General features: G+C 53.4%; 1 protein-coding gene across 2 annotated transcripts in view; it reads right to left on the bottom strand.

Moving 5' to 3' along the window:
- Positions 1-6,138: 6,138 nt before the first annotated feature.
- The window catches only part of cadpsa (Ca2+-dependent activator protein for secretion a), a 52,934-nt gene continuing 31,414 nt past the window's right edge, over positions 6,139-27,658 (bottom strand). For both annotated transcript variants that reach the window (XM_053867005.1, XM_053867006.1), the window contains exons 19-28: positions 26,781-26,937; positions 23,771-23,912; positions 21,172-21,327; positions 20,818-20,965; positions 19,918-19,992; positions 19,592-19,675; positions 18,867-18,899; positions 16,604-16,711; positions 7,299-7,403; positions 6,139-7,238 (exon numbers count right to left, since the gene is read on the bottom strand). In XM_053867005.1, coding sequence (XP_053722980.1) covers positions 7,050-7,238; positions 7,299-7,403; positions 16,604-16,711; positions 18,867-18,899; positions 19,592-19,675; positions 19,918-19,992; positions 20,818-20,965; positions 21,172-21,327; positions 23,771-23,912; positions 26,781-26,937 — 1,197 coding nt within the window. In that variant the 3' untranslated portion in view covers positions 6,139-7,049. The remainder of the gene's footprint in view (positions 7,239-7,298; positions 7,404-16,603; positions 16,712-18,866; positions 18,900-19,591; positions 19,676-19,917; positions 19,993-20,817; positions 20,966-21,171; positions 21,328-23,770; positions 23,913-26,780; positions 26,938-27,658) is intronic.

The raw sequence follows: 27,658 nt of genomic DNA, 5'->3' as shown, positions 1-27,658 counted from the left end.
TGGCAGCGTGACATAACGTAACATAACAGTTATTACTGTCCCAGTTGTCGTGGGTGTCAGCAGACTGAGGCGGCTGGTGGCGGCTGCTGGGGATCAACGCCGTCTCCTCCCGCTGCTCTCCACATGGACCCGAGTGTCATCTTCACTGCTCTGCTCACAACACACCTCTGTCAGGGAACTTAATCGGCCGCCGTGTTCGAGCGAAGGTCCCGGGGCCACAGTGGGGATAAGGGGCTTTGCAGCCGCTCCATTACAGGGACGCCACACAGCACGACGACACACTCTGCAGCCGCTGCTCCGCACGCCACCGGCCCCCGGCCTGACCCCAGGTGACCCCGCAGCACGGCTGAGTTTTCCTGAGCGGCTCCTTGAGTGGCTGTCCTCCTCTGAGCGGGCGGCAGAAGTTCCCTCTTCTTCTCTGCTCCTCCTCCTCAGCCGGACCTTCTCTCCCGCTCCTCATAGTGGCTTCCTCCCCAAACCAGCAGCAGGGTGAGCTCAGAGTCAGCCGCCTTCTCCATTGTTCTCCAGAACATTTCGGGCACCAATGATTGGCCCATGACGCCTCGTGGCTTTCACGGACCTTCCTGTGCAAATGTCACAATGTTATTTTCTACTGTTCTGTATATTTGCATGATCATTAATACGCCTTTTTTCCTGCTTAAACACCATGCGCCTTGGTCGTCTCAGTGCTCATCATTTTGAATGTACCATAAGAGGGTGGGAGAGAGGGTTGGTGGTTGGTTTTTTCTTTTTCTTTCTACTCTGTTATTTGGCAGAATTCACCCCATGGCCTTGATATCATGTTTTGCTGTTTTGTCTTCTGCCAAAAAAAAACAATAAAAAAAAAAAAAAAAGTCACAATGTTTCCTGACCGACCTCATCACTCAAAGAAGACATGAACCTTTTCACATCAATGTGATCCACATGACGTCCTGGAGGCCTCACCGTTAGGTTTGGAGCGACTCCTCAGTGACGGTCATCCGAACAGCCCCAGTGGGATCAGAGAAGGAGCTCTGGGTTCCTCGCTGGAATGAATGGACGATGTTGTTTCTCAGGGAGCAGCTTGGATTCACCCGCTGTTTCCAGTTCTGGGCCCAACTCTCCACTGGTTCTGACTATGGTGAATCAACTGTGAGGGCCGATTCCTGGACACACACACCTCCTTGTGGGGCCCTTTTGCTGGTCCCCACGAGGTTCCGCTTCAGTCTGAGGGGTAAAGCTTCACACTCACTGGGTCCTGGTTCGGGTGAGTCATGTGATGGGGGGAAGGGCGATGGCCTGGAGGGGTCCTCACAAGGCACGGGCTCAGCTGAAGAGGCTGTCCTCAGTCATGTGACGTGGGTCTGAGGTCCCTGCTGTGATTGGCTGGCTGTGTTAGCCACGCCCCCCGGGCTCAGATGCACAACTCACCTTGATCCAAACCTGCAGCGTTTGACAGGCTCCTCTGAAATCCTCCATGTTCCTGAGTGTTTTTCCAAACCTTGTTTTGGTCTCGCTTTAGAGGGATTTGCCCCCCCCCCTCCTCTGGGTGATATCACTGAAACATAACTGGGATCCTTCTCATCTTCAACAAACATATCCGTCTAATCCTCCACCTCGAGACTCCCTCTGACTCCTGATCTCATTCTGCTGCAGCTGGAGTTGATCTCCTTGTGGCCTGCAATATCCATCTTCAAGATGACGACGACCATGATGATGATGATGATGGCTTAATCCACGGACTTAATCCCAGGCTTCAGATCACAGATTAACAAATATGTATTTCCAAAGCTCCTTGTTCATCGAGACAAAGAGGATCTTGGCAGCAGAGATGAGGAGGAAGCTGAGCTGCAGCAGGGAAGGTCACGTCTGCCGCCTGGGTGGGGGGGTGGGGGGTGGGGGTCACATGGAAGAGCAGTCGCTGCTGCTGCCTGGGAAGGAGGGGGGGAGGCTTCCACAGGTGGATCGGACCAGGACCAGAGAGGACAAGCTGGGAGAGAGGGAGAGGGGGAGGAGAGAGGAGAGAGAGAGGAGAGAGAGAGAGAGAGGAGGAGAGGAGAGGAGAGGAGAGGAGAGGAGAGGAGAGGAGGAGAGGAGAGGAGAGGAGAGGAGAGGAGAGGAGAGGGGAGAGGAGGAGAGGAGAGGAGAGGAGGAGGAGAGAGGAGAGGAGAGGAGAGGAGAGGAGAGGAGAGGAGAGGAGAGGAGAGGAGAGGAGGAGAGGAGAGGAGGAGGAGGAGAGGAGAGGAGAGGAGAGGAGGAGAGAGGAGAGGAGAGGAGGAGAGGAGGAGGAGAGAGAGGAGGAGAGGAGAGGAGAGGAGAGGAGAGGAGGAGAGGAGAGGAGAGGAGGAGAGGAGAGGAGAGGAGAGGAGAGGAGGAGAGGAGAGGAGGAGAGGAGAGGAGAGGAGAGGAGAGGAGAGGAGAGGAGAGGAGAGGAGGAGGAGAGGAGAGGAGAGGAGAGGAGAGGAGAGGAGGAGAGGAGAGGAGAGGAGGAGAGGAGAGGAGAGGAGAGGAGAGGAGAGGAGAGGAGAGGAGGAGGAGAGGAGAGGAGAGGAGAGGAGAGGAGAGGAGGAGGAGGAGGAGGAGGAGAGGAGAGGAGAGGAGAGGAGAGGAGAGAGGAGAGGAGAGGAGAGGAGAGGAGAAGAGAGGAGAGGAGGAGGAGAGGAGAGGAGAGGAGAGGAGGAGAGGAGAGGAGAGGAGAGGAGAGGAGAAGAGAGGAGAGGAGGAGGAGAGGAGAGGAGAGGAGGAGAGGGGGAGAGGAGAGGAGGAGAGGAGAGGAGAGGAGAGGAGAGGAGAGGAGGAGGAGGAGGAGAGGAGAGGAGAGGAGAGGAGAGGAGAGGAGAGAGGAGAGGAGAGGAGAGAGGAGGAGAGGAGAGGAGGAGGAGAGGAGAGGAGAGGAGAGGAGGAGAAGAGCAGAGGAGAGGAGAGGAGGAGAGGAGGAGGAGAGAGGAGAGGAGAGGAGAGGAGGAGGAGAGGAGGAGAGGAGAGGAGAGGAGAGGAGGAGGAGAGGAGAGGAGAGAGAGGAGGAGAGAGGAGAGAGGAGAGAGGAGAGGAGAGAGAGGAGAGGAGAGGAGGAGAGGAGGAGAGGAGAGGAGAGGAGAGGAGAGGAGAGGAGAGGAGAGGAGAGGAGAGGAGAGGAGAAGGAGAAGAGAGGAGAGGAGGAGGAGAGGAGAGGAGAGGAGAGGAGGAGAGGAGAGGAGAGGAGAGGAGAGGAGAAGAGAGGAGAGGAGGAGGAGAGGAGAGGAGAGGAGGAGAGGGGGAGAGGAGAGGAGGAGGAGGAGAGGAGAGGAGAGGAGAGGAGAGGAGAGGAGAGGAGGAGGAGAGGAGAGAGGAGAGGAGAGGAGAGGAGAGGAGAGGAGAGGAGAGGAGGAGGAGGAGAGGAGAGGAGGAGGAGAGGAGAGGAGAGGAGAGGAGGAGAAGAGAGCAGAGGAGAGGAGAGGAGGAGAGGAGGAGGAGAGAGGAGAGGAGAGAGGAGGAGGAGAGGAGGAGAGGAGAGGAGAGGAGAGGAGGAGGAGAGGAGAGGAGAGGAGAGGAGAGAGGAGAGGAGGAGAGGAGAGGAGGAGAGGAGGAGAGGAGAGGAGAGGAGAGGAGGAGAGGAGAGGAGAGGAGAGGAGAGGAGGAGGAGAGGAGAGGAGAGGAGAGGAGAGGAGAGGAGAGGAGAGGAGAGGAGGAGAGGAGAGGAGAGGAGAGAGAGGAGAGGAGGAGAGGAGAGGAGAGGAGAGGAGAGGAGAGGAGAGGAGAGGAGAGGAGAAGAGAGGCGAGGAGAGAGAGGAGAGGAGAGGAGCGAGGAGAGGAGAGGCAGAGGAGGCAGGAGAGAGGAGAGGAGAGGAGAGGGGGAGAGGAGAGAAGAGGAGAAGAGGAGAGGAGAGGGGGAGAGGAGAGAGGAGGAGAGGAGAGGAGAGGAGAGGAGAGGAGAGGAGGAGGAGGAGAGGAGAGGAGAGGAGAGGAGAGGAGAGGAGAGGAGGAGGAGGAGAGGAGAGGAGAGGAGAGGAGAGGAGAGGAGGAGAGGAGGAGGAGAGGAGAGGAGGAGAGGAGAGGAGAGAGGAGGAGAGGAGGAGAGGAGAGAGAGGAGAGACGGAGAGGAGAGGAGAGGAGAGAGAGGAGGAGAGGAGAGGAGAGAGAGGAGAGGAGAGAGAGAGAGAGGAGGAGAGGAGAGAGAGGAGAGGAGAGGAGAGGAGAGGAGAGGAGAGGAGAGGAGGAGGAGAGGAGAGGAGAGGAGAGGAGAGGAGAGGAGGAGGAGGAGAGGAGAGGAGGAGGGAGAGGAGAGGAGAGAGGAGAGGAGAGGAGAGGAGAGGAGAGGAGAAGAGAGGAGAGGAGAGGAGAGGAGGAGAGGAGAGGAGAGGAGAGGAGAAGAGAGGAGAGGAGGAGGAGAGGAGAGGAGAGGAGAGGAGAGAGGGGGAGAGGAGAGAGGAGGAGAGGAGAGGAGAGGAGAGGAGAGGAGGAGGAGGAGAGGAGAGGAGAGGAGAGGAGAGGAGGGAGAGGAGGAGAAGAGCAGAGCAGAGGAGAGGAGAGGAGAGGAGGAGGAGGAGGAGGAGAGGAGGAGGAGAGGAGAGGAGAGGAGGAGGAGAGGAGAGGAGAGGAGAGGAGAGGAGAGGAGAGAGAGGAGGAGAGGAGAGGAGAGGAGAGGAGAGGAGAGGAGAGGAGGAGAGGAGAGGAGGAGGAGAGGAGAGGAGAGGAGGAGGAGAGGAGAGGAGAGGAGAGGAGGAGAGGAGGAGGAGAGAGAGGAGGAGAGAGGAGAGGAGGAGAGAGGAGGAGGAGAGGAGAGGAGAGGAGAGGAGAGGAGGAGGGAGAGGAGAGGAGAGGAGAGGAGAGGAGAGGAGGAGGAGAGGAGAGGAGAGGAGAGAGAGGAGAGGGGAAGGAGAGAGAGAGGAGAGAGGAGAGGAGAGGAGGAGAGGAGAGGAGGAGGAGGAGAGGAGAGGAGAGGAGAGGAGAGGAGGGAGAGGAGGAGAAGAGCAGAGGAGAGGAGGAGAGGAGAGGAGGAGAGAGGAGAGGAGAGAGAGGAGAGGAGAGGAGAGGAGAGGAGAGGAGAGGAGAGAGGAGAGAGGAGAGGAGAGGAGGAGGAGGAGGAGGAGAGGAGGAGAGAGGAGAGGAGGAGGAGAGGAGAGGAGGAGGAGGAGAGGAGAGAGAGAGGAGAGGAGAGGAGAGAGGAGAGGAGGAGGAGAGGAGAGGAGAGGAAGAGGAGAGGAGGGAGAGGAGAGAGGAGGAGAGGAGAGGAGAGGAGGAGGAGAGGAGAGAGAGAGGAGAGGAGGAGAGGAGGAGGAGAGAGAGGAGGAGAGGAGAGGAGAGGAGAGGAGGAGGAGGAGAGGAGAGGAGAGGAGAGGAGAGGAGGAGGAGGAGAGGAGAGGAGAGAAGAGGAGAGGAGAGGAGAGGAGAGGAGAGGAGAGGAGAGGAGGAGAGAGGAGGAGAGGAGGAGAGGAGAGGAGGGGAGAGGAGGAGAAGAGCAGAGGAGAGGAGAGGAGGAGGAGAGGAGGAGGAGAGGAGAGGAGAGGAGAGGAGGAGAGAAGGAGGAGAGGAGAGGAGAGGAGAGGAGGAGGAGAGGAGAGGAGAGGAGAGGAGAGGAGGAGGAGAGGAGAGGAGAGGAGAGGAGAGGAGAGGAGGAGGAGGAGGAGGAGAGGAGGAGGAGAGGAGAGGAGAGGAGAGGAGGAGGAGGAGAGGAGAGGAGGAGGAGAGGAGAGGAGAGGAGAGGAGAGGAGGAGGAGAGGAGAGGAGAGGAGAGGAGAGGAGAGGAGGAGAGGAGAGGAGGAGGAGAGGAGAGGAGAGGAGGAGGAGAGGAGAGGAGAGGAGAGGAGGAGAGGAGGAGGAGAGAGAGGAGGAGAGGAGAGGAGAGGAGAGGAGGAGGAGGAGAGGAGAGGAGAGGAGAGGAGAGGAGGAGGAGGAGAGGAGAGGAGAGGAGAGGAGAGGAGAGGAGAGGAGAGGAGAGGAGGAGAGAGGAGGAGAGGAGGAGAGGAGAGGAGAGGAGAGGAGAGGAGAGGAGGAGAGAGGAGGAGAGGAGGAGAGGAGAGGAGGGGAGAGGAGGAGAAGAGCAGAGGAGAGGAGAGGAGGAGGAGAGGAGGAGGAGAGGAGAGGAGAGGAGAGGAGGAGAGAAGGAGGAGAGAGAGAGGGAAGGAGATGAGAGGTCTTTTCTGCAATTAAAGCCAAAGATCAGAGGCGCGGATGGTTTAGTCTTCCATCTTTATTCCAACGCTCTCAGCAGGAAAACCACAGGAACACAGGCAACACGGAGGCGACAGCACGTGTCCATCACTGGGCAGAAGAACAACATCACTGGACACTTCACAACGTCACTGGAAACCAGCGAGGGGCGCAGGCGAGCAGCGTCCTGGGACCCGGCCGTGACTCGGGTGAACTGCTGACTCAGCCCGTCTCAGCATGTGACCTCTGTGGCCATGCCCCCTCTGCCACCCGCTCCAGCAGGAGGTCCCGTCACGTCGCGCCGGAGCTTGGCCTCCTCACTTCCTGTGGTGGCTTTGACCCCCTCATGACCTCAGGTGACCAGGAAGACAGGGGCCTGAGCCGATGGCGTCTCTGGTCACACAGTCAGCAGCAGCCACTCACAGCTGAACCGAGCTCAGGGACGTCACGTGGGTCGATGTCAGGACTGAGCTCAGAGCTCAAGCGAAAGACAGAGCAGGTCATGAAAGTGAAGAGCAAGAGCTCGGGTTCCTCACGCTCCTCGGTCAGTAGAGATGAAGACCTTCACCATGACTTGGTTCCAACAGCAGAAGGCTGATGGTTTCTCAGCCATGTCCACACTTCCAGATCAGGAGGAAGCACATGGCAAAAGCAGGAGATGGTTGGGTGAGTGAAGAGGACACCAGCAGAGGTGGAGCTGAGCAGCATGCAGGCGCCGCGCCAGGAGGCGGAGCCACTGTCCAGACGCGTGAGGCCCTCACTGGTCCAACTCTGGTGAAGCAGAGGTGGAGCAGGACACACGTCCAGTGGGAGCTGACTCAGGCACAGGTGGTCCGTCGCAGACGCTCTACGAAGCACGTGCGCGTCACCACGCCGCCGTCTCCTCCTCAGACTCTCCTGCGGGGGCAGAAGGTGCGGCGGTGGTGACGGGCTGCGGCGGACTAGCGGCCATCCTCCTCCTCCTCCTCCTCCTCCTCCTCACTGTCCCTCATGGAGACGCCCTGCATGCCTCCCTCCCGGACGGAGGCCGTGGCCTCCTCCAGCGTCAGGCGGCTCTTCACTGTGTCGTACATCTTGCTGTTGAGCGTGGAGTCCAGGACGCCCTGCAGGCGGAAGTCGCGGTACTTCTTCTGCACAAGCACACGGCTCATTAGACTCATGGGACGGTCTGAAGGGAAGAAGCACCTCACCTTCACGATGCGGATGAGGATCTTCAGCTGGTAGACGTGGAGCTGCAGGTCCATGCGGTCCGTCAGCCACGTTCCCAGCAGGTTCATGCTGCTGCTGTACCATTGCTGCAACAGACAGCACAGACGCCGGCGGGTCACGGACGTGGCAGCACGCAGGGCTGGATCCCTCCTCCTCCTGCTGCTGCTGCGGTGCGAGGACCCTGGAGAGGCCGGACCCATCTGGGATCCGTCAAGGTCTGGCACCGCAGCAGCAGCAGCAGCAGCAGCGGCGGCGGCCCGCGCTCTTCAGCAAGTTACTTTCTCTGTGTGTGTGTCCAAGAAGCTCCTCTGCAAGAGACCGAGGGGCGGCAGGCTCCAACTGACCCAGACCACAGGTGGCCCTTGGATCATGAGGATTTTTTTGGTTTCATAGTTTGCTCATCCATCACCAATCGGACGGTGACGGTAAGCCATGAGTTGCTTTAGCTCCATGAAGACGCAGAGCTTTAGCAGCAAGGCCTGTGTTTCTGTGTTGCTCCTAGAAAGGGTCTTGCAGTAGAACGCAGGACCTTCCAAGATCTCCACAGAGCTTCCAGTGTTTACCATCCACATCCATGAGGACTCAGTGGAAAACAAACCCTCCCATGCTTTTTCTCTCTCACTTATTTCAGCAAGAAAATAAGCACCATCTTTTCCTCCGTCCCTCTGTGGGTGGGACCCTCGGCCCCTCACACAGTGATCACACGTCTCTCACCTGGGCTCAGCGTCAGAGCTGCCACCTCAGCAGAGGAGGAGCCGAACGTTGACCCGAGGCTGCGACCCCATGGCCCCACACCCCCCCGGGCGCTGCTTCAGTGGGAGGTGAAACTCCTCGCCCGAGCCACGAGCACAGGACGATGAAAGCAAAAAGAAGTTGGTGAGCGCGGCAGGCTCAAGGTCGGCGGCGGCTGACGGGGAAGATGGCGGCGGCGGCGGGTGAATCAGAGAGGCTGTGTGCCTGTGAAGGCTCCGGCGCGGCAGCAGGCCTGTGATCTCGCCCCAAGCGCGACCCCCCGCAGGGAGGCCAGGCCTGGAGCGACGGCTCCGCTCACGTCTGGTCCTCGCAGAGCTGCACTCCTCTTCCTTCCATGTCAAAAAGACTTGACAGTTATGCTGCCAGTGCTCTCATGCCACGACTGGCATTTTGGAGCTCTGTCAGCGGCATCTTGTCGACACATCCTCATCTCTGCGATTTTCACTCACTTTCAGAGCTTTTCAACGCCAAGTTGCAAGTACACGCTCCTTCTTCAGAGTTGTGCAGTGAAAGGGCTCACTGGGAGCTGCAAGCGCTCACGGCGCCTCCATCTCTCACACCCACGCCACCGTCCGCCCCGTGGGACCAGCTGGACGGCCCTGCAGCGGCTCACTGGAGGTGCACCACGGCTGCAGTGGGAGCTGCTGGGGACCGGGCTGAAGACGAAGCGGCCCAACGTGGCAGCCCGCCCGCCCGCCCGTCTGACTGACTCACAGGGCTGTCAATGGGTTTTCAGGTGACCCTCTGCAGCTCCTCGCCCCAGAGTGTCTCCTGTCCAGCGGCAGCTCTGTGCTCGGGACACTTGCAGGGGCGGAGCCCAGCGCCACACCACATTAAACCAGTACGAATAGGTGAAGAAGGAGCCGAGGCCAGGAGCTCAGCTGAGCAGGCAGGATGGAAGGCAGCCAGACACCAGCCCTCACGTACATGAAGACGCCGCAACACAGCTCTATTTGCCTTCTATTGGGCAGCGACTCTGCGTTGCTCTCTGGCCTCTGACAGAGCAGCCACAGAAGGAGGAAGGCTTCAGAGCGTGGAGGGGGGACAGGCTAAACCCCGCCTCCAACTCATAACCCCGCCCCCTCCCGACACACCGGGTCAACGACTGAGAACCAACAACTGGCTTTGTCAAAAACACCGCTGTCAACAGCAATTAGCCCCAGAATAACTGGATAAACAACAGATAAACAAGCATCAGAGTCAAATCACAAACGTTCACAGACATGAGGGCAGTGGCAACTGTTGCCACGGTAACACTGGGCGACTGTTTTACTGGGCTGAGCCTCATTCATTAAAGATAATAATAACATGTTTATAAAGGCCTGTGGCTTGGTTCGGCCAATAGAGCGACTGGAATTCTCATCCCTGTGAAGCTCTTTTGCTCTCTTTTTGAAAGGGCGGAAACACAACTGAATGTAAAGCAGAGAGATGACACCAGGAGTTGGGCCTCAGACAGGCACTGGTGATACATTTCGGGCGTCCTGCTGAGGACACAGGGCGCCTCAGAGGTCTCTCAGAGCCTGGAGTGAACTCCACAGGCTGCTCTCTGCAGCACTTCCTCCTCTCACACCAGTCGCGCTCTTGCCACCACTAAGTGCAGATTCTCCACCTCCGTGACGTGCACAGCCACCGCAGCTCTTCAAATCAATTATGTGGATCTCAAGCGGCGACACCCGCCAGAGGTGCCAGGAGCAGGGCTGCGTCCACATGTCGACGGAGTTGGGAGCCGCACTTGTCAAGTGAACAGTGATGGGCCCCTCCTGCTTCCTTCCTCTTGGCAGGACCCAACAGAAGAAACTCATCCGAAGAGACAACTTCAGCGATGCCTCTTATTTATGGCTGCGCGGGGAGCAGCAGGGGGTCGGCACCTCCTGGCAGCCCACACAGGCGTAACATGGCTCTGAATACATCACGCTGGAGCTCACAAGGATCAGATCTGGGACATGCAGACCAGGCCCATCCAACGGGAGTGTTCCGCTCCTGCGACCCCGCGCTCTGGGCCCCTCCACACGTAGGCGGCGCCAACTCTCACATCCACACATGTGAAGCCACTGCGTCCCCCCTCACCTCACTTCAGGACAGCGCGACCTCCTGCCCCCCTCTGACACCAGCCCACCCCTCCACACGCCCCTCGCCTTCACACCCAGGTCTTCACATGGCACTTGGCAGGGGGCAGGAGGGGGGAGGGTGAGGAGGGGAGGTGGTGATGCGGAGACGCAATCTCTCTGAAAGAGCAGTGACTCACGTCAGGTTTCTGGGTCAAGGAAGTGAGGAACAGGTGAGGGACACAGCCAGCACTACACCACAGCCACTCGCCGAGGCAGGGGCCGCTGGGAGCTGGGAGCCAAGAATGTTGGAGCTGAGGAGGGGCCTCACCACAGGTGGGAGCAGGGGATTACAACAAGCGGGGACTCGGCCTCTCTCTGCCTCTTGCTGCCCTGCTGCTCCTGTGTGAGGAGCCTTTGTTCCAGCCTTGTACCAACACATGCATGTGTCCCGGAGATGGGAAGCTCGAGCCGCACCTCCTCCAGCGCTTTGGTGAGTTAGTGGTTTAGTTAGTGGTCAGCAGTTCAATTGACTTATGCTGCAGAGAGAAAGATGAGCAGCTGAGCTGCGCCCGTGTTGGTGTCACCATAAACAAGGGTGCAGAGCGCGCACGGGTGGAGTGGGCGTGGCCAGGGAGAAGCAGAGTCCACCATCATCATCATCATCATCATCATCATCACAGTCACAAGCTCTCCCACAGTTGTGTTGTGGAGCTCAGTGAAGCAGCTCACAGCAAACCTTGACCGTAAATCTGAGCTACTCTCAAGCGCCACAGCAACATGAGCTGGACACAGCTTCGACTAGATTTCACGAAACTGGGAGTGAGCGGCAGATTAAAGCTCTGTGATCTCTGTTCTGCTCCTGGACACCGGACCTCTGGCGGCCTCACTCTCTCTCTGCTGCCTGGGTCTGGTCCTCTCTCGCTCGCTCGCTCGCTCACACACACTTCTCCAAGCTCACTCCTTCACCTCACCTTCTCTGTCAACACCTTCAGTGCAGACGCCTTCACGGCCAGAGCCGTCAACTCGCTCCCCCTCTGCTCCTCACAGCTCTGTGAGTCAGCACCAGGAGACGCTTCCTCCACTCCTCCGGTCACAGTGCCCCAACTGGACTGGTGCGAGTCGCCTCCCTCCTCTGCACCTGACTGAGAGCTGCCCTCACTTCAGTCACCGCTGCTCTCTTCTCTATCGGCTCTCACAACTTCTCTGCTCCCATCCTTTCTCCTCCTCATCACCTCATCAGTCCAGCACCAAGTCTGCTGTCCTCCTTTCCTGAAGGTACAGCTCACGCGTTCCCCTCACCACTGAACAAGTTCCTCCAAAGAGGCCAATAAAGCAGGTTTTGAGGAACGACTGAAGAACAGCTAAGAGTGAAGAGAGCATCCAAACTCCTCCATCTTGACGTGAGCTCAACATAAACAACGAGGTGAATGGAGCCCAGGGAATTCTGGACTTTTATTTGAGCAGAAATGAAGCCAACACCAGCTGAAGTTCTGAGTGACAACGGCGTCCCTCGTCACACATGAGGAGGGTTCTGCCACGGACGGCACCGGCACCAGCAGGGCCCCGTCACTCAGGCGCACCTCGTGCTCCCGACAGCAGGAGAGCGCAGAAGCCCGGGCGAGCAGATGGAGGCTCTTCACACCAGGCTAATTGGGGTGAGGAGCCAGTGGCGCCGTATATTCCAGCCCATGTTGGGGCCAAGCTCTCTCATCTGTCAGCTCGGTCCTGCCCTCTGGCCTCAATACAGGTGGCCCCTCGCTACACTGCCAGTCTCCAGCCACCAGCTCCTGCAACAGTGGCCCTTCGGCTGACAACCGCCGTTTCTAGTCACCAGCAAAGCTCCAAGATGAGGAGGCGCCTCCGTAATATATATATAATAAGCCATGAAACAGTTCATAACCAAAGTATGGGCCAAACATTTCAAAAATATTTCCTGTCAATGTAAACACTCACTAAACTGGCAAATGGAAGGGAGGAGGGGCGTTTTCTGCTGAACTGGCAGCAAAAATAGAGTAAAAATAAAATGACATGGTTTCAGTCCGACCTCCTGAGGGCCACGAAAATACAGGCAGGGGCCGCGCTGTAGCCAGGTCTGTTTTAAAGTCATGAAAAGATAAAAACAAAAGATTAAAAACGATAAACAAACACAGAAAGCGGAGCAGCATGAAGGCAACAACAGAAGGTTTGGCAGCACAAGTCTGCAGTTACTGAATACTTGACGATGACCTGACTTCAGATGGAATGCAGTTGAAGTTAGGGCTGGGTGATATGGACCAAAAAAGTTATCACCATAAATGTTGTCACTTCAGCGATAATGGTCAGGATGAACCCACGTTCCTTCTGCTCCATGTGTCGGACGCTACAGTCTCTCTGTTGGATGATGGAACTCAGGAGTGGAGTTGGTCTCCAGCATCAATAGAAGAGTGAAGTCTGCAGTGCAGAGATGAGGAGCTCAATGTTTCAGGTCTCTGGTAGAAGCCGCTGGTGTCTGACAGGCTGCTCTGCCAGCTTTATTTAGGGCTTCAATGGAGCCGTCTGTCTGTCTGTCTGTCTGCTGTGTCTCATGTCTCTGAACAGTTGAACTATGGAGCAGTCTGGACACAGTTCCTAGATGCTGCTGGAGAAACATGAGAAACCATCAGGTGAAGAAATGACCATGGAGTCAGAGTCTATTCTCCAGGTCATGATCCAAACTGTCAGTCCTTTGTCTTGTGTGGTGAAAAACCTTGTCACAGTTCTCTCTCTCCTAAAATGCTTGTTCTCCATGGCCTTATTGAAGATGTCGCTCAGACTTTGAGGCTTTAGAATTTGTTGATGGTCCCTAACTGATGGCGGCTCCTAGCATTAGCGCTGCCTGTGAGAGTGTGTCCTCCATCAGTGAAGCCTCATGCACAGAAGCATGGCCAGGCAGTGGGACCGGGCCCCGCAGGTCTGGGCCGGTCGGGACGGTGAGGGCGGACCCAGCCGCCCCGCCTGGCCCTGACCCGGGCATGTCAGCAGACCAGCGCCAAGCCGTCGTGGAAGCAAATGAAAAAGGTTCTGTTCCTTCCAGCAGGCTGCTGATCCACTGGGGCAGTGGAGCAAAAGAGCTGCTCAGTGGTTGTTGGTGGGTCAGTGGGTGGCAGAGGTTGGAGGAGGGGGCCATGTTGTGAGGAACTAAACAGTTGGAATTATGGTCAGCTACCAGTCATTGAGTAAACACACAATGAGCAACAGAAAAGCTCGGCGGTGGACAATAGAGGGAGAGAAAGAGCCGGCAGCTCCGGGTCCTGAGAAAAGTGAGCCATTCTGTGAACAAAGAGCCGCTTAGGGGAGGATTGAGGGGAAGAGAAAGAGGCTAAAACACTTGTGGGCTCAGGGAACTCTACAGGGGGAGCCAAAATGGAATAAGCCAGCGAGCACTTGAGGCTCCCGCCGAGCACCTGAATGGAGCGGAGAGGTGGAGCTGTGGAGAAGGGTTGAGGAAGGTGAATGGCCTTCTTTTGGGCCCAATTTGTCTCTTTTCACCCCACTGGCCTCTGACAGATGTAGAAAGAGGGAGCGGCGCTGAGCCACTCGTCCACACAGGGCCGCGAGCAGCTGTCACCTTTGTCCCACAAGTTCATCAAACAAACGCCACCGTCGCTGCCTTGCTCCTGAAGGAGCCAGAGGGAAGGTGAGGGGCAGGGAACGGGCCCCCGGGAGGCCACATCTGTGCCCCCCCCCCCCCCGGCCGTCACTGGGGAGGATTGAACTGAGCAGTGTCATTACTGCCGACTCTAAGCTGCTTACAAACTTCATTAAACGGAAGTGAAACCTTTTCAGAGCTTCACTTGAATAGTCACACACAGCCCGGCGACCCCGTCCCGACATGGCTGCAGCGACGAGGCTCCTCGCTACAGGTGCCCTCATCCCCTCCCTCCTGCTCTCTGCCCGTCTGAAAGAGTGAGCGCAGGAGACCAGAGGAGCGGCCCACCTCCACCGGCTCGGCTGAGGGACGGAGACCATGGTGCATGTCGTGCTGAGCCACAAGTCAGTCGCATGTTTCTGTCTCACCACTTCAGCGGTGAATAGAGCAGGTTCTTCTTTCTAGACTAAAATGTTTTCATTGGCCATTTTTGTGTGTTTTCCTTGCTCCTCAAAATACATTGAAGGGATATTGAAATTATATTTTGAAATAAATTGCTCGCCTGGCCCATAGTTATTTATATTCAAATTAAGTGAATATGAAATGAAATATTTCAATAGTTTCCGTATTTCCACTTCTCAATACCCTCAACGACCTTTAATCTTTTGAGGTCAACTTGTGCTTGTTACTAAAGTCGACGGTGTATGATGGATATTTGTCCGTCATGTTTTGTATTCTTCGCTGTCCTTCTTCGGATGGTGGCCCCTCACAACACTTACAGTTTGTAATGTGGCCCTTCAGAGCATAAAAACTCAAATGTTCATGCAGAGAACAAGTTGAGTGAGATTTTCCTCAGAACACAGAAGCAGGCGTGTTTCTCCAACCACTCTGTCCTTCACTGAGCCTTGGTCAGCAGTTGTAGGCCAAATAACTTCTGAATAGAGCGGCGCTCTGAATGGTAAACCAGCATTGATGAGTGAGAAGCATGCTCCTGTGACACAGGACAGAGAAAAAGCCAACCTCCATGGCGGGAGTGGCCGCCTCAACTGTTCACTTGGCGCGGCGTGCGAGTGCCAGGCCGGAGTGAAGTGACCAAGAATGCTTGCGCAGGGCCGGCCGCTGACACTGGAGCGCACTGTGTTAATAACAACCATCCCAAATCCTCCAATCTGCAGCTGCAGCTGACCCCGACCTTCCTGCGTGCCGGCACAGCCGCCAGCCGCGGCTCTGTGGGCCCCGCGGCCGTGATTAAAAAGCGGTTTAGTGTTGGTCACACAGAAGTGCAATTTCGCCACACTGGGGAATCTGATAACCATCCAAGGTCAGCGGAAATACTTCAAATCAATCAATGAGCGCCGGCTCTAATCCCCGCGGCACAGAGGCAGATTAAGCGTATAATTGACCAGCGTAATCCCCCCCACCCCCCTCCCACCGTAGGGCCTGGTGTCATGGCAGCGCTGGATTGGGATGAGCCCTCCGCTGGGCCGCGCTAAATCCCAGTACCGTTTAAGCAATCTGCTTTAATCTGAGCCGCCGCCACTGGTCCAGGCAGGGAGCAAATTAATTTGGCCTCCCATCCCAAACACCAAAACACCCAGGTCAGAGTGGACATATGTGGAGGCGCAGTCGCCAGAGGGAGCGCCTCCCGGTCTGACACTGGCACGACGGCCACAGGAGCCTTGAAGGGCCGCCATCATCTCAGCCTGGCTGCGTGGAGCAAGCCTCCTGAAGACCAAGGCCGTGTCAGTCCGCCTCATCCACGTAGACCTGAGCCTCCAGAGTGAGACGCTGCTCTGACTCCCTGGGATTGCTGTCACCAGTCCGAGTCAGGGCGTTTCACACCTGTGACCAGGCCGCGGTGCTGAGGATTCCTCAACCCCAGGCACAGACTGGTGAGGGTTCGTGCGGCCGTCAGATGGACTCGACTTGCTCTCGGTCACATTAGCGAGTCAGAGCCTCCACCTCCAGCAGCGGAGAGTCACTGGCAGTTAAACCTCCACCATTGTTGACTGTCCATGAAGAGCAGCCACATCATTTGAATCCAAACGCTCCGTAAGAACGAGTGGAAATATCCGAGGGACACATCCAGCCGTGTCACCTACAGCCGTGGCTCATCCGTGTTCCAGGAGCAGACCCAGTAATTACACTGTAATCCACCTCTTCATCACTTCCAAGGATGGCAACTGGACTAATCTCCACAAATGGATGTGATTTCAAAATCCTGTTGTGTTTTTCAGCTCCCAATGCAGTTACAGTGGCAGACAAATGAATGTTAATCTTGTCAAGAGGTAAGAAGAGTGTGGGCCGAGAGTGTGTCGCCGCAGTAATCCACTGCTCGCAGCCTCTCTTTTCGACTGGAAGAGTAGTAGTGTGGGGGCAGTGCAGTAGTGCCACCTGAAGCACACCAAAACTGGGCATTCCTTCACCGGTTACTGCCGTGCATCTACTTCATGGTTCAGAAACGGAACCCTTTCTGAACCAAGTGAGTGGTGATGGGCTGATTAAGCTTCATGAAACAACGTGCCTATTTTCAGAGCTCACTAGATGGCGCTCTGAGCTTGAAAAGGCAGTGAAGGCACCATCACACAGTTGCCTTCTCACAGGCGACGGCGCCACATTGGTCACGGCGGGAAATAAGGGCGTATTTCTATCACCAAGTGTGGACTTCTGCACTCGACGACTAGACGCTTCCTGCGAGTCTGACGAGGAGAAGCAGGAGACTGAAGCAGAAACTTCAGAAACTAGGCCTCAGCAGCATGAACTGTCCTCACGGCTGCCTGCAGCATCTTCATGCACTTTCAGGTGGGTTTGTTGACTGCTGTGTGGTCACGCGTGTGGTGCGGTGTGGTGTGGTGCGGTGCGAGAGCTGCTTACTTACATCAAACAGTCTTTCAACGTAAACCTCCTCACTGACTTTCTCCCGCAGCATGTCCTGAGAGTTGCGGACGAAGGTCACGTAGCCATCGGCCACATCCATCCCAGGCTTCTGCAGGGGGCAGAGACGAGACAGAATCAGAGAATCCGCTGGTGTTGAGGAGCTCTGGACCCATCCACTTCTCATTTCTCTGTTGTTCCTCCAGGAGCAGCACATTCAACACCCGGACATGACAGGATCTATCCGCCAACCCTTCACACCCACATCCAATGGGACGTCACCACCAGTCTGGCCTCTGTCCAGGAGGAAATGGATGGTTTCTGGATGGAAAAGGAGCCGGGCTCTGGACAGGTTATTGATATGGTGTCTGGATGAGTGCGCAGAGGTGAAGAAGAGAGGAGTGGTAGAGCGAATTGTTTTCCACTTCAGGGCCACCACAGAGACGTGACTTAAATGAGGGACACACGTCACACTTTAAAGACCCGTCGCTCATGAACCCCAGACCAAGGCTGTATATGACGACCACCAGGAGGCAAAGTCATGCGTTAGAAACTTCCTCTCAAGACGTGTCACACTGTGTTGCATTAGTGGCTCTGGAAATGAGAGAGCAAGTGAAGGAGAAATCCCTGAATAATTGTCTTGAATGTTGTACTGCATCAACATCACCAGCGTCACGTGGGACCAGTGCTGCAACAACTGACCTGAACTGGCTCTTTACTGAAACTGTACCCCTGAAGTGAAAACCCTGACTTTGGCTGGGAAATCTCTGCTGCAACGGCAGGGCTGACCTGGCTTCAAGTGGCGTCCTCACGGCGGCAGGTGGAGGGTGGATGCCATCATCCTCTCCTGAGCTCCACCAGCACACGGCTGTGGCCCCCTGAAGTTCCGACTGCCAACTCAACATTTCAAAAACTACATCTCCGTCCTGGGCTTTAGGTGCAGAGATTAATGAGCGTCGGAGAAACACATGACCACTTGTGAACCCGGCGGCGCACATCACGACCTCCATTCCTCATGTGTGGCAGCCACTTCTCAACCATCAGCATCAGAGAATGAAAATAGTTTCTGAGGTACCGAGCACAAATCTTCATCAAATCATCAAATGGAGGAATTGTATTTTCAGTTCATTTGAAAAAGAAGAAAGGAGGAGATTGGGAAGATGGAGAGGACAATTATCGTGTTGGGCTCCAAGTGTTGACCCCTGCCAGCGAGGGCGGGTCCCGTTCAGCCACCAGACAGTCGTCTGAAATGAGGCATTTGGTGTGGGCCAAAGTGTTGGCAGCTAATACCCATCTGAGGCGCACACACACGTGCGCGCGCGCTGACAGCGCCAGCAGAACGGACGTGTGTTGTGCAACACGGACGGGCGTCATGTACGCATGAGAGCGAGCGAGCGAGCGAGGCAGGAGGCAGGCGGCGGCTGGTGTCTGGACACATGCATATGAATGGACAGCACCAGGACTCTGCGTGTGGAAATACAACAAGCCCAGCCATCTGCATCATGTGTCTGCATGCTACAACTCCGGCAAATATTTGTACATCCACAAGCACACACAAACAGCAACACGCTCCACGCAGCCATCCTCTTCAGGCCGGAGACAAACTTTCAACACCACACAAGACAGACATTTTGGGCCAAGTGACATGTTGATGTTGTCCTGTGGTCATTCTGAATTCCACCTACACAACATGTGCAATGTTGTTGGAATAAAGGTGGGAGGTGTTTGCACTGCTCTTGTGTCCACTTGGATTTATTAGTATTTTAATAACCACCGGATCAAACGCAGTAGTTAGTTGGTCAGCGTTAGTTGTGGACTTCCTGTTTTACTTTGCGAGGTGCGTCCTGTTCTCCCTGTGAGCTCCTCCTCTCTGTCTCCTTCTGACCCCATCCTGATCTGCCTCGATGTTACTGTGCTCTCTATGTGCGCACATTCCGTCTTGTCGGGTCAAGTCCACGCATCCTCAGAGAGAGAGCAGAGTTGAGTTTGTCGATGTTAAAGTTGGACAGAGTTCCGCCCTCCCCTGTGCCACTGTCGTTTCTCATCCTGGAACGAACCTCGCTGACCTCTGACCTCTCCCCTGACCTCCTGCATTTGGGTCCGATTCCTTGAAGGAGCACCATGACAGTGTCTAAACCCTTGACCCATGTTGTAAATATAAGGTCAAAGGTGTTTAGAAAAAGGGCACTATGATGAAGCATGTTTGAGTAAAACTGAACCAACATGCAGTGTTTCTGCGGGTGAAAGACGAGGAGAAAGTCTCTTACTGGCACATCCACGTACTTGGAGGCAGCTTTCACCTGAAATGGAGAAGAAAAGGCCTTTGACTCCGCGTAAATGGTTTGAGCTTGAGATGCATGAAAAAATGTCCAGTAACTTTACGGCTCATTCATGACCAATTGTATTCTAAACGCAAGCCATTGTTTAGTGTTAGAGCTGTGAAAATAGAGAGCTGTGTGTTTATAGGTTTCTCTTCCTCCAAAGCTAATGATACTGAAATGTTAAATGTATTAGAAAGTTTCAATGGGCAATGCTTTTTTACAGTATGGTAGAAATAATAGTTTACACTTTGGTCTGTTAAAACAAGTAGCTCAAATATATTGGAAAAAAACACACTAAAATAGATAGATAAACTGGCTTGATATCATTATTGACATGTTTGACCCATCACTTGCCATCACCTTCTGGTACTGATGTTCCACATGGAGAGTAAAATGCATTTAAACTAAATAGACACATGACGAAAGCCTGGTCCACCCTCACAACAGTCGCGGTACATACTGTCTCCTGAGGAAATTCAATGGCTGGATTGTTACAGGCGGCTGCAGCCTGAAGACTCTATTGAAATATTAAAGACTCAAATTCACCTAAATGATTTATCAAACACATCACAGCTCACTGTTCTATAAAAACAAACATATTGATGCAACAGTCATTCTTGTTATTCCAACATTCTGCGTTGATGATAGGAGAAAAAACAGAAGGTTCTTACTGTGAAAGACAGGAAGGAGGAGAAGAGTGTCCCTTCGTCGTATCGGGACAGTTTTGCCAACACACTCTCCAGAATCACCACAAACTGAAAAGAGTCAGTGCAGTTGAGCCCATGTCTCGGTCCTTCTCCACTGAACAATTCTGTCAATATTGTCTTGGGTTTTGTCATGCAAAACTTGAGCCCTTGTCAGCAGCTGTAACACCCTCCTTACGTTCAAGGTGCATGTTATTATTGTGGGCAAAGAGGCCGCCTCCCTGCAAACACTCGTGAACGACTGACTAAATATCACAGTGCAAAACACTGGGGGGTGGGGGGGGGGTCTTCACCTTCGCAACCAGCAGAGTGATCATCTCCTTCACCGTCTCCTCGATGAGGTTGTTGATCTGAGAGTGGTACTGTCTCTGCAGGGAGAGAAGGGAAGAGAGATTTTGAGGGAATGAGACATTCCTGTGCACTTGCTCTCCGAGAAGAGCATGAAGAACATGTGACATGCCTCTGTGTTCGGCGGAGCTGTGTGTCTGGGTGAATTCACATGTGCCAATGGAGGTCATTACTGGTGGAAAATACCTAACTATTACAACCCATCCCTTGATGCTGGATGTTTCTCATTCAAAGCCAAAACCAATGGCAGTGTTGCAGGTCAAGGCTGCAGCAGTGGGAGCTGCTGGTGACGGAGGCGGCGGCGGCGCCGCCTGCTAGCAACAACAGATCTGATCATAATGAATTCATTGTCAGTAGCTGCTATCAGCATGTCACTTCTGAGACTTCGCACGTCGAGCGTATGTATATTCAGAGGCATCTAAGCATGTGCCGCTGTCACCCAAACAATTCAGGGATCGGAAGACTCCCAGGGAAAACTGATGACTAATTATACTTTTGGGAAATGGGAGGTGAGATGACAATTGAATTTGTCACTTACACACTCTCTAACAAACTTTCACAGGCGGGGGAGGGGAGGGGAGGGGAGCGAGTGGCAGAGAGTGAAACCAAGAATCACCATGAAAACAACGTCAAAAATGGAAGGCCCTTATCGTCTTCAGAGCCGAGTCCACTGTCAACACAGGCCAGACAGGGAGTCTCAGACAAGAGTCAGGGTCATCGCTGCTTCACCACCATCCTTGGTCCGGAAGGAGCCAGGACCAGGTGGTCGCCACGTGTGCCCCTCCTCCCCTCCGGCTAATTCCAATACAATGATCTTGTCAGGACACAAGAGCCCCTCCGTATACCTCCTGTTCCAGGTCCATGGAGCACAGCTTGGCCGACTGGGCCCTGGCATCCACCATCACGTTGAACATGGTGCAGATGGACTGTGGTACGCGGAAGTCTGTTGCCCGGCTGCTTCTCTGGAGCTTGGCCTCAAATGCAGCGCGGGTCCTTCACCAACAGCACCAAGGAGGACAAGCACATTTCTCATTGAAATCGCTGGATTCAGTGGTTGAAAGACAGAAACCATCACCGGGAAACAGAAGACACGCAGTGAATACAGAGGGTCCCCACTTGTTTCTGTCACCCATGATGGGCAAGAGAGAGAAGAAGGGCTTCTCTTCTGGATTTCCATGGCAGGTGAACTACTGTCTTACCGCTTCACACAGGACTCGATCATGTCACTCGACATCAGCTTCAGCCGCATCTCCAGGTGTTTACCAAACTCTTCCTCTGGCCAGTGGAGATCTCGGATGAAGGTCTGGAGAGCGTCCAGCTTCCAGAAGAGATCCTCCGACGTCCCCGAGCCATTACTGCAGGGCAAACAAGTCGGTCATTCATTCCCCTCTGCAGACCTTGCCACGCGGAGGCTCTGACCATGACCTTGAGAGGTCAAACGTAGCGAAAGCCACCAAGCGCTGCTGAGAGAGTCATGACACACGCACCTCCAAGAATTGTTCTGTCGTGATTCGACCACAAACATCTGCGCTCTGGATAACTGCCATGATATCGTCCAGAGAGAGTGGTAACCATGACATGAGGGAAACAGACCCGATGGTACCGAGCTCCTGTAGGAGCCACCGTGTTACCAGGGGGTGGAGCTGGATCGATGATGCGGCAGGAGAAGCAAGACATGGACCCTTCGCCCGCCATATTGTCTGTCAGGGGGGGAGCAGGAGGAATCTCCAGCCTGTGCAAGCTACTGTGGGGATGATAATGACCAGGGGATCTGGGAGCTCCACGCCACCACAACAACTGCACAGCAACACACAGGCCCGGGGATGTAAACAGGTGCAGCTGGAGTTGCACCGGTCTATGTTACAAGCCTCACGATAAACAAGACAAAAGCAGCTCTAAGGGTGAACCGTGGACCAGGCTCACTCTCTCTGTGATGGCCGCATCAGCGTTTGAATGCCATTCTAGCGTGACGTCAGCCTTCCTGCTTCCCACTGCTTTGCAACAGGACTGTTTCCCATGCAACCCTCAGGTGAAGTGAGAGCAAGGTGCAAATGAAACATCTACATTGGGAATAATAGCTGCCAAAAACCAATGATGAGCTTTTATGCACATTTCATGTGAACATTGAACTTGCCGCTGCTGGAGTCGGGCGATGTGTCGCTCTCAGCAGGAGTCTAGCAGGTTGACACCTCACAACATTGTGCTGAAGTTTGAAAAGTGTGGAGGCATTATCATACAATAGGCTGAGCTAATGAGACGGCTCCCGAGAACCTTGTCAGCCAGGAGACGCCTGGCCCTCCCCTGGCTTCCTCCCTTCGTTCCGCAGTTTGTCCAAATAGAAGGACCCTCTCTCACAGCCTCCACTCTGCTCTTCCTGTTTTCCCTCCCCAGCCTCGACTCCGCCCACTTCCTCTGGGAGGCTGACAACACCAGAGGCAGGGAGCTGGCGTGGACTGGGAGGCAGCGCTTCCCTCTTTGAGAGGACCAGGAGGAGTGTGGAGCCTACAGAGCGAGGGCATTTTTCCCTGGTGCTGCCGACTGGTCCCAAAACTCTGGGTCACGCGGGTGTGTCTTCTCTTTCACAGCGTGCTTTTGTCTCCAACGGTTTTCAGCTGCTAGAAACAGTGACTAAAAGAAAATCCTAAATCCAGTTCGACCCAGCCCATGTACTGTAGGACAGAGGAGGCCGGTTCAATTTCCTAAAGGGCCACATTATAACTGTGTGACTGTTGTGAGGGGACATCATGCCAGACGAAAGGTGCCAATGACAACGAAATGTGACGTAAAAAAAAAAACAAACTTAAGTAACATGGACAAAATGAAGATTCAGTGGAAGTAAGGACATTCAGGAGTGTAAATATGACATGGACCCTATAATAAATGATTTGAAGAAATCGTAAAACTATAGACCAAACATCAAACATGATATACATATATATATATATATATATATATATATATATATATATATATATGTATATATATATGTATATATATGTATACATATATTAGGGGTGGGATTCCATTAAAAAAATAACCTAGTTAATTAGAGAATTTGTGATGAATTCATCGCAGTTAATAATCACAGTTTAATGACGTAAGAATATTTGCCAGAAGAAGCCACATTTTTCAGTGTGAATGAATGTGGTGTATGACTGAATCCAATGATGGAGCCACACAGACATTTAAACAGCAGAATATTGTTGATTCTGCATCAGTCTGACAACAGCACAATAAATCACCATGGTGGCTCTATTCAAGTCTTTATATCACCTGAGTTCAACTGAAGCTCTTTTAGTGTCTGGAGAATATTTGTCTGAAAATGAAACCTGCCCTCCATAAGTCCAAGTGACCTATTCTCAGCAGATTCCTCCATGTTTGTTGTTTTTAGCACTTTTTTTGTTGTAATTAATTAATCGTAATTAACTCGTTAAAATCCCACCACTGATATATATATATATATATATATATATATATATATATATATATATATATATATATATATACACATTATTTCAATACTCATTATTTCTTTCAACTAATTTTGAGGTAAATACTAAAATGACAAACGAAAGCAAAACAGTGCCATAAATGTGAGGTAATTACTGTTGCACCACTTCTGGCTGAAACAGAAACGGGACCAAAAATGAGAGAAAATGACGACTTATCAGTGCACAGTTTCAGTCAAAGCTCATGAGGGCACAGGCAAAGAGCCGCATCTGGCCCCCGGGCCGCCCAGGTCTGCTGTAGGACCTTGGTGACTCTGTACTCGGAATAGTAGCGTGTGCTGCTGCTTACTTGACCGGCTCCCAGGATTCTCTCTCAAAGCCTCTGTGGATGGACTGGGCGATGGAGGATTCCATGAGGTCCACGTAGCGCACCACCAGGGGGGCATAGAGGTCCTGCAAGTGCTTATGGAACCTTCCGTTGCACAGGTTATCTGGCGGGAGAGAAAAGACGGGGAGTGTGATGGCAGCTGTCAGGTACCCACAAGGCCGACACCTCAGGGATTCACAGAACCCAACACACATTGCCCCACTCGCCACTCTCCAACTGCAAAAAAGGCAGCACTGACAAAGACCACAGGAGATAAAATGGAGGCCAGTGTGTGCTAATGTGATGGCTCACGGCTCCATGTCGTGTCTGTGCTTTTGCTCCCCTACTCTCTTTGTTTGTTCTCTCCCCCTCTGAGCATGTGTGTGTGTGTGTGTGTGTGTGTGTGTTTGTGTTGGCATTGCAGTCAAGGTCGATGAACACAGGAGGTGCGATGTTTGTCGTCTTCCCTGATGACCACTCTCCCAATTAGCCACTTGAGCGGCTGTTGTCCACTTGGATGACTTTTGTCCAGGAGTCTGCACGCGGGGCTCGCTCGGCCCGCGCCGGGTCTCATTAGCTCCTGCGATGCAGCCCAGGCGTTTTGCTGCTCCATAATTGCAGCGCTAGCAGGCAACACTTTGGATGACCTTCTGTGAGGAGAAGCTGCTGCTGCTGCTGCTGCTGCTGCTGCTGCGGGACGTGCAGGGGCCACCAGTCACAGCGCCATCGGTGCCGCTTCTGATGCCACCAACATCCGCCTCATTTGGGGACTTTCAATCCTCCGTCTCTTGTCAGTCTTCAAGAGCAACTGAAGACGTCACAGGAGGTTGCTGAGTTCTCAATGGCTCACTGGATCAACATTGTTCATGATTCTATATTCTGACTCCACTATCAGGTGAAAGGGGGACGTGACACACATTACTGCTGACATCCAAATGATTCTAGTGCCAGGACGTTCATTCCCTCCACATTGATTATTTGCCAATGATTTACGCCGTTCTTTGAAAGCCCGTGATTCAACGGTGTTCCATTGAAGCAGGATCCCCGCGAGCGACTCCTCCAGAGCTGTTCATGTACTGGCTGGTGAGACTGCGACAGTAACACCTGGAAGCAAGTGAGAATCGTTTTAAACTGTGATCATTAAAGTAAGACTTTAATGATCACAGATTCAATTTACTTCCAATTCTGCCTGAAGTTTTTGATGTACAACCAGGGACGGGGTGGAAGTGAAGTCAAGCAGCGCAGACCAACCACGGAGCAGCAAAACAGCTCGGCTTGAGGACCAAATGGATCTAATCTGCCTCTGAGGTTGGTCACTGACGGTCAGCAGATGATGCACTCATAAAGGGCCAGTGTGTCAAATGCTTCAGTGAAAAACAATGGATTGGACGCTCTGAATTGACTGCTGTGTACAAAGCCGCTCGGCTCTCTCCGTGAAGCGCCACGCTATCTTCCGGCGTGCAGCAGTTGCATCTTGGCTGGACGCGAACAAGTGACATGGCATGACAAGCTGTTTGGGAGGGGAATGAGTGAACCACACTCCGCCATCTCCTTGACTCCCGACTGACAGAATGGGGATGGGAGTGGGGGGTGGGTGTATTCCCCAGGGATAATTAGCACCCTGCAGATTGAGTCCACATTGTGAACAGTCAAGTGTATCCTTTACAGGACCATGGAGAGCTCCGCTCTGGCTCCCTCGCTCTCTTGTCTGCAGGCCACCACTGCAAGCGGTTCATTAGAGACATGCTTGTCCCGCAGCAACCAGAGCGCCACACACACACACACACACACACAGGCGCGTCTCCCAGCCACGCGCGTGATTTTAGAGACAGGCAGGGAGGCTACCAGCAGCAGCACACAGAAGCTGGAAGTGGACTAATGATGCAGAATTCAGAGGTTAATAAAGGTCAAACGGCCAGCATGCTTGACCAAGACAATTCTCTCTTTCCCACCAGGACATACAGCGGCGCCTTTCTCACAGCGGAGGCAGCGAAGGAAGAAGTCGACTTGACAACTGTCAATTCATGTTAGGAGCTGGGCTGATGTGACCCACGCTGTCCTCATTTATCTGCACTTTTTTCACTCACTTTCTGACAGTACTTCGTGTCTCTGTCCAAATCATTCCACCTGTTTTGTGAGCATATAGCTGTCTTACATCTCACTGAACATAGCAACACTCACCGGCCACAGGTACATTGGCTCAGTTGCCTGGTGACACAAATTGCTCATCAGCTGATCACATGGCAGCAAGTTAACACATTGAGGCATCTCAGGGAGACAAACACCACCGGCTCACGTTCCAAGCATTCCAAGGGAGGAGGAAGGATATTGAAGTGACTCTGAACAGAGGAATCTGAATACTCAAAACCCTATTACAATATAATATAATACATACAAGCACTTAATAACTACATTTTATTTTATTCCTGCGCCACTGAGCCCACTGATGCAGCAGACACGTGGCAGCTAGGATGAGAACAACAACAACAACAAACATGGAGGAATCGCCCACAATGCGTTCGTGCAGGCATGAAAAGAGCTTTAGTTGAAATCAGGTGATATAAAAACTTGAATATAGCCACCATAATGATTTATTGTGCTATCGTCAAACTGATGCAAAATAAATCTTATTAAATATTTTGTTATTTAAATGTATGTATGATCCATCATTTGATTCAGTAATATATATATATATATATTACTGAATCAAATGATGAATATATATATATATATATATATATATACTGATTCAGTATATATATATATATATATATATTAGGGGTGGGATTCGATTAAAAAAATACACAATAAAAAAAAATATATATATATCTTTCCTATAGAGCTATATAGATGAGATAGACAGAAGACGCAGCAGCATCTAATGTGACCCATAAGGCCATGAACTGCTGCAGTAGTTTGCAGAGCTCAGCCGTGGTGGAGCATGACGACAGGCAAGCTGACAAGCAGAAAGCAGCAGACACTGGGAACTCACAGTCCATTCTCAGGTAGTCGTTCAGCAGCTGAAAGAGTGGGAAACTGTCCCAGCTGTCAGGGGGCTGCACCTCTAGAGCAGCGTCCATGTCAGCCGAGTACAGACACAGGAAGATCTCGGCGTGCTCCACCATGAGGTCCGACCACCAGGCGAAGGCCTTGAGAGAGAGACAGACAGAGAGAGACGGGAGGACAGGGGGTAGCAGGTGGCCATGGTCGAGGAAGAAATCAAGCGTTGCAGAGCGAAGGAAAAAAAGAGGAGAAGAGGAATTAGGGCAAAAACGGAGCAACAAGCGCCTCCTGGTGGAAGAAGACTGACAGTGAATCATATTGACGTGATCAGTACGGTATGGTAAGGCCATTGCAATGGCTAGCCCACTCACTTTTCATCGCATGAAATCAAGATGTTTCCTCAAGGGCTTGTGACCTCCAGGGAAGGCGGAAGTAGAATAAGAGCGCTTGGACTCGGAAAATCACATGCGTCACGTTTGTGTGGGCCCACAGAGGGAAGAGCCGCCGCTTCTTGAACGCATCGCAGGGAGCTACTTAAACACTCACCCACAGCTCCTTCAGCAAGTGAGTCCCAAAAAAGGAGCTAGCGAGGCGTGTCAGAGAGTGGACGCAGTGGAGCGACTGCTCGGGAAGGGGCTTCTCTCATGCACACCAGAAAGCCTCAGTCTCCTCCATGCACCCTCACTCACGGCCACTTAAGACGGAGCCCTGAGGAGCGGTAGCGTTTGATCATTCACATCAAGCCGTCAACACTGTAATGTGAAAGTACTTGTGTTCACATGGCAGAGTGGGGAGGGGGTGTGTGGTTAGGGGGGAGTCATGCAGTTGCCATGGAAACATTGCGTTAAAGTCGAGCTGAAGTGTTTT

Source organism: Synchiropus splendidus, chromosome 6 (genome assembly GCF_027744825.2).
Source record: "Synchiropus splendidus isolate RoL2022-P1 chromosome 6, RoL_Sspl_1.0, whole genome shotgun sequence".
Lineage (NCBI taxonomy): Eukaryota > Metazoa > Chordata > Actinopteri > Syngnathiformes > Callionymidae > Synchiropus > Synchiropus splendidus.
Note: the sequence above shows the minus strand (reverse complement) of the source record. Positions and strands in the feature narration are given on the sequence as shown.